This window comes from Pygocentrus nattereri, chromosome 2, assembly GCF_015220715.1.
Source record: "Pygocentrus nattereri isolate fPygNat1 chromosome 2, fPygNat1.pri, whole genome shotgun sequence".
Taxonomy (NCBI): Eukaryota; Metazoa; Chordata; class Actinopteri; order Characiformes; family Serrasalmidae; genus Pygocentrus; species Pygocentrus nattereri.
In genome coordinates, this window is record NC_051212.1 from 55,353,821 (window position 1) to 55,360,399 (window position 6,579).

Genomic DNA, 6,579 nt, shown 5'->3' on the forward strand with positions numbered 1-6,579 from the left:
AGACCAATAAAATCAGACTCTAAACTCAGAGTCAAGGGCTTCCTCCAGTGAACTTCTGCCACCTCTCAAAGCCAATTCATGGCGTGTTTATGTCCAGTTAAAGGGAAACTCCACCCATTTTCAAAATGCCGTTATAACTAAACAGGCAGGCTGTAAACAAAGTCATTCCGACTTCACATTAACATGTGACATGTCAAGTCATTCAGAGCGGTGTACCTCTGGTAAACCTACCAAGCCAGAGCTGCTCACAGTGGTGGTGATGGGAACCAGACGTCCCTCTAAAAGCTCCTACAGAAAGTTCCTACATGAACTGGTTCTGAATTCACTGCCTGATGACTGAGATGAGCTTTATGATGGTTTTAAGAAGATTCTGGCACAAATGTCACAGCATACGGTCCTAAAAAGATGCTTTAAGGGTTAAAATAATACTCAAAGAACCCTTTCCATGATTAAAGGTCTCTGCATCAGTAAAAGGTTCCTCAGACTGATGGAGAAGGTGTTTTATATAGTTCCATTTAGAACAGTTCTGAAAAGGGTTACAGGCTTGATATCGTAAACAATAACAGAACCCTCACTGGTGCTGCGTAGAACCCTTTTCAAGAAGATGCTTTATAGAGCCATCTAGTCTCCATCAACCTGAAAACCCATTTAGTAATGCAATGGAGAAGGTTCTTTGAGTGTTCAAGGTTCTATATAGAACCATTTTCTTTACGACAGAACCACTGAAGAAACATCCGTTTTAAGAGTGAATACCATATAAGCTCAGAAGACTCGTGTAGGTTCTCTGGTGGTTCTGGATGGTAAATAAAGTGTCTATATCTGTGTTGTCGTCATGGCGACGCCTGGTTCCCATCACCACCACTGTAAAGACGTCTGGACCGTTTCACACCAAACCGATTCCACCTCACACTCTGAGCTACGAGGGAATTTTGAAGAAAAAAAAAAATCAGTAAATTCACGTCTGTAAAATCCTGATTCCTGGAGTACGTGTCATGAATTTACCGTTACCAATAAAATCAATAGAGACAGATCTAAACGTCCTACTTGGTGGCGCTTGTTTCCTTTGGCACGCATATCATCATCGCATGTATATTAATATTCGGCAGCCTGTGAAACATTTCACAAGGTCTTGTGACCGCGTCCGGGCAGGAACGGCCCACTCGGCTGTTAATCTGGACGTGTTCTGTCACGCTTTAAGAGCCCGGAGGCTCACAGTCCTCACAAACACGCTCCGAGACGGATCTGACTGACATCACCTCAAACACCCACAGACACGAAGAGACACATCCGAACCGCCTCAGCTTCTGGAGCGTCATCTGCATTCCTGTGGTTTCAGTTCCACATGTAAAGGGGATGAGAACTGAAATAAAGGAACGGCGTGTTCTCAGTTCAGGTACCAGCTGAGCGCGGCGGCTGTACGAAAACGGCTCGTCAGCTCTCACCAAGAAATGATGTAATGTGGTACGTTACACGGACATTAACGAGCTTCAGCTCAGAGACAGACTCTGAATGAAGTGCCGCTTCAGTTCCAGTATTCAAATGAGGCGTGTGTGTGTGTGTGTGTGTGTGTGTGTGTGTGTGTGTGTGTGTGTCTCTCTCTCTCTCTCTTTCTATATATATATATATATATATATATATATATATATATATATACACACACACACATGGCCAACAATAATTTTCAAATTATGTTAAAACCCAAAAAATGGCAAAAACAGAGGTTCAAGGTTTCGTTCTGACATCGACCTTGTTTATCCAAAAGGGAACGTTTTTACAGGAGTAAAAGAAATGAATTTAACTTTTAGTTTTAAAGTCATTTTGCAGCATTTAAAGTGACCTGGGGTTTGTGAAAGGCGTTATATTAATGTAACTTATCATTATTATCATTATTATTATCATTATTATTATTATTATTATCCTTTATGTTGGTCTGTTCATCATGAAATTCTGACACAACATAAAAGGCCTTTTTCAAATGTTGTCCCAACAACAACAGAGTGTTTATGTATATATATATGTAGGTGGGTGTGTGTATGTATATATATATATCACTGCTGTCGTTCCCAGTCACTTCCACTTTGTTATAATCCCACTGACAGTGGACTGTGGAATATTTAGTAGTGAGGAAATTTCACGACTGGACTTGCTGCACAGGTGGCGTCCGATCACGGTACCATGCTGGAACTCACTGAGCTCCTGAGAGCGACCCATTCTTTCACTAATGTCTGTAGAAGCAGTCTGCAGGCCGAGGGGCTCGGCTTTATACACCTGTGGCCATGGAAGTGACTGGAACACCTGAATTCAATGATTCGGATGGGGGAGTGAAAACTTTTGGAAATATAGCGTGTGATAAATTCTAAACAATGTAATAAAGTTTTACACACAGTCAACCTGAAAATGTAAATAAACTCTAACAGAGTGATGAGGAACTACACTGTAATTACAGATCATATATACTATATTACCAGTTTATATTTTGTATTATATTATTGGGTTTTTTTACTTTTTTCTTATGAAATATTACATTGTTGGGAAATTGGTTGAATATTAGGTTCTATGCCGTTAAAAATAGAAGGTTCTTCCAGAGTTCTTTCATAAAAGCAATGGAATGGTTCTCTGCATGCTGAAAAGGTTCTTCCGACTTTTTTTGTGCTATATAGAACCTTATACATCACATTCGCCACTAATCTGAAGAACCATTTCACCACACACAGAACCATTTTAGCATGAAATGGTTCTAAATAGAATCATTCCTATAAGGAACCCATGAAGAACCGTCTTTAAGTGTAGTTTCTAACATTTCAATCGACTGACAGATTCGACTGCAGGGACACGCGCGGCCAGGAGCGGCGTTTGATCCCCAGAAAGAAAGAAAAGGCCGAGCAGAACCCAGTTCTAGAGTGCAGAACGTGTGCGGATGGTCTTCATACCTGTGCGTGTGCTGATTTTGGGCTGGGTTTGGGCGATCTCCTCAACAGGCCGCTCAGAACACCCGAGTTCTCCTGAGATGAAGCACAGCAGACATGCAGTAATGAGAACAAACCAAACCACAGGGAGGCGCAAGGAGCAGCACTGCAGGGACGGGAGACACTTACGCTGCTCACTGAGCGGTCAGAGCGGTCAGAGCCGCCGACCAGCGGCCCTCTGTCGACCGAGAGGCTCTCCTGATTAGAGCAAGCACAAAAACATTAGAAACCGAGAGAAATCTGTGGGGAACACTGAATTTTCTAGAGATGAACGATGGCGTCAGAATCATATCGGTATCGGCCGATATCGGCTTTAGTCAATATCATCAGCGTTGGGCTGATGCTTAGATTCGACTGGTGTTTGATGATGCGTTTACTATATGAAGAGCACTGTTCATGTTTAGGTGATGTCAGGTTCTGCTACAGCTTCAGACACACAACCAAAACCTATTCAGGTACGTAGGTCTGTACGTAAACGTCTAGGTAGCTTAAAACACACATATATATATATAAATAAACACTGCTCTGTTTAAGTCAGAGGGCGACACGGTAGCGCTGTCGCCTCACAGCAAGAAGGGCCTGGGTTCAATTCCCCGGCCGGGAGACCGGGTCCTCTCTGTGTGGAGTCTGCATGTTCTCCCAGTGTCTGCGTGGGGTTCCTCCGGGTTCTCCAGTCCCGACATGCAGTCAGGCTAACTGGACGTGCTGAATTGCCCCTGGGTGTGTGCGTTTGTCTGTCTGTCTGCCTGCCCTGCGATGGACTGGCGACCTGTCCAGGGTGTATCCTACATTCCGCCCGATGACCACGAGGATAGGCTGCAGCAGCCCCCCCCATGACCCAGAAGGAGAAGTGAGAAAATGTGTGTGTGTGTCTCACTTAAATCACAACCACTGAATCATGCAGAAATTTTGAAATATTGGTGGAATTCCCCTTCAACCCTTAAGACCCACAGTTTGCCTTCATAACTTCAGAACGCTTTAAGATACAAACATGAGCCAGATATCAGGACGTTCAGCAGACCCGCCCCTAACTAGCAAGCATGACATCATCAAGCTGTGAGGTCAGCATCGGTGAGCAATTCGGCTCCGGAAAAATCCTAAATCCTGATACAATTGCAATACTACATGACTGAAAATCAGATCACTCCTCAGACTCTGATCCACCATCCAAAGTGATTTCATCCACCTGTGACCGTCCATCAGCCAGAGACACGTTATTATGAGTAAATATTGTTTATTTTCACTCATAATAACCAACGGAATGAATCACCATCAAAATGACTGCACTTTCAGCTCAGAGTCACTTTTTGAAGTGTATCGTTTGGAGTGTTTGGTGTTTTCCGGCTTCTGTTGCGTTTATCCCGTGTTTCTCGTCGACCCTGGACTGTCTTGTCCCTGATTTTGGATTTTCCCATTATAACATTTATTTACATTTACGGTATTTGGCTGACGCTCTTCTCCAGAGCGACTTACAGTTTGATCGTTTTACACAGGCAGGTGAAGGTGGTGTTAGGAGTCTTGCCCAAGGACTCTTATTGGTGTAGTGTAGGGTGGTTACCCAGGTGGAGGGACTGAACCCCCAGTCTACAGCGTCTACAGCAACTAATAATAATAAGCGCAACTGCAGTGTTTAAACATCGCTCGTCACCTTCATTCTATCAGTAAAAGATCGTTTAGATGATCAGATGATGTGATTTAACACTATTAATCAATTAAAGGAGATTTCCGGCACTCTGACCTTGGCTTTGCTGTGTCCGAACACGCTCTCGTTGTTGTTGGACCTGTTTCTGTCGGCTGTCAGCGACTCCTGCGATACAGATCATAACACAGCATTAAACTCCTTAACCTCACACTGTACACAACAATCACCTGTCCAGGTAACTTACCGCTTTATCAGTGGGCCTGGGCGCCGATTTAAAGACTCCACCCAGCATTCCTGCCCTTTCCCCTGAAGGTTAAAGAGGACGAGGCTGAAACAGGTAACAGGAAAACTCACACACACCGTCAGGTTTCAGGCTTCAACAGCTTTAACCGCTTTAAAGGGGAACTCCACCACGTTTTCCAAAATTTCTGTATCAATCCAGAGTGTGAGGCGTAATCAGAGATCCAGAGGGTTTGGTGTGAAGTAGTTCAGACGTCTTTACAGTGGTGGTGATAGGAACCAGGCGTCGCCATGACTAGAACACAGTTATAGACATTTTATTTACCATCCAGAACCACCAGAGAACCTACACGAGTCTTCTGAGCTTATATGGAATGTCGATGATGGAAAACAGTGGAAAATCTGGAATAATGAGTTTTCTTTGGGGACTATTTTGCCGCACAGCGCCCTGCATGTCTCCCTCCACCATGAATGGAGTTGAAGTTCTCTAAACTCTCATAAAACAGCGTCTCAGTCATCAGGCAGTGAATTCAGAACCAGCTCATGTAGGAACTTTCTGTAGGAGCTTTTAGAGGGACGTCTGGTTCCCATCACCACCACTGTGAACGGTTCTGGTGGATCGGTGGAGTTCCCCTTTAACAGCAGTCATACAGAGCATTCACCAACACACAGGATTTAAAGCCATTTTCACTGCTCTCACACTACAAAGCTCATTCTTTACAAAGACGGTTCTTCAAGGATTCTCTAGTAGAGTGAATTCTTCTATCTAGAACCTTGAGTTCTAAATAGACCCATTTCATGCTTGAATGGTGAAATAGTTCCTCTGATTGATGGAGAATGTGTTGTAAATGGTTCTCCACATAACCAACAAGAGTTCTGCTGGTGCAGGACTGAGCAATGTCCGGAACGGTTCTATATAGAACCACAAACAGCACATTTTTCATCATGCAAAGAACCATTTAAGCACCAAATGGTTCTATATAGAGCCCAGTGTTCTAAAAAGAACCATTCCCTTTACTAAAGAACCTCCTTCTTTAAAGAGTGCTGTCTTTTTATTGGAACTTTCCGTTCCACCTTAAATGGTGCAGCGGTGGCAGAGCCTGCCCCAGGCGCCAGAATGTAACGGCTGCACTATTTAAGGTGGAACGGAAAATTGGAAAAAGAAGCTGGCGAAAAAGCCTTTTGAGTCCTTATGTGAAAGTAGGCACATAAACCGACTCAAAACCAGTAAACAAGCACCTCGGGGACAGTTTGAATCCGGTTCGGTCCACTTCGAGTCAAGTTAGAACTGTGGACCAACAAACAAACAGCTGAGCCTCGTTTTCGTGGAGCTGTGGAGGAGAGAAGAGACCCGGAGTAACTCACCTCAGCCCTGCCCGGCCCTGCCCTGCCCGGACTCGGACTTTAATCCGTTTAACAAGAGAATAAACGACATTAAACGGTCTGTAAGTTACTGTTACCGCAGGGTTACAGTCACAGCCCAGCTCTGCGCTGCCCACAGGCGCGGCTCGAGTGTCTGCGCCCCCTGCAGGCCGAGTCTCATCACTGCGCTCTACGTCACGCTGCGTTCACAGAAATAAGACTCTCCCTCCCACTGTTCCTGATCCAGCAGCGCTAAAGGAAACTTTCCGAGGGTTTATCACACTTTTTACTTGATTTATTTTATTTCAAAATACTTTGCAATATTACTTTTTAATACTTTGACCACTTTTCTTCATTTCCTTAATCTGA

The 6,579-nt window shown here is 44.1% G+C and overlaps 1 protein-coding gene across 8 annotated transcripts in view; it reads right to left on the bottom strand.

Annotated features, from left to right (window-relative positions):
* The window catches only part of LOC108413830, a 20,547-nt gene extending 14,184 nt beyond the window's left edge, over positions 1 to 6,363 (bottom strand). For 5 of the 8 annotated variants that reach the window (XM_037533252.1, XM_017686513.2, XM_017686509.2 and 2 more), the window contains exons 1-5: positions 6,214 to 6,363; positions 4,853 to 4,936; positions 4,705 to 4,773; positions 3,096 to 3,164; positions 2,931 to 3,002 (exon numbers count right to left, since the gene is read on the bottom strand). In XM_037533252.1, the coding sequence (XP_037389149.1) occupies positions 2,931 to 3,002; positions 3,096 to 3,164; positions 4,705 to 4,773; positions 4,853 to 4,900 (258 nt within the window). In that variant the 5' untranslated portion in view covers positions 4,901 to 4,936; positions 6,214 to 6,363. The remainder of the gene's footprint in view (positions 1 to 2,930; positions 3,003 to 3,095; positions 3,165 to 4,704; positions 4,774 to 4,852; positions 4,937 to 6,213) is intronic. The other 3 variants (XM_037533253.1, XM_037533249.1, XM_037533238.1) reach the window with 2 other exon arrangements.
* Positions 6,364 to 6,579: the final 216 nt, after the last annotated feature.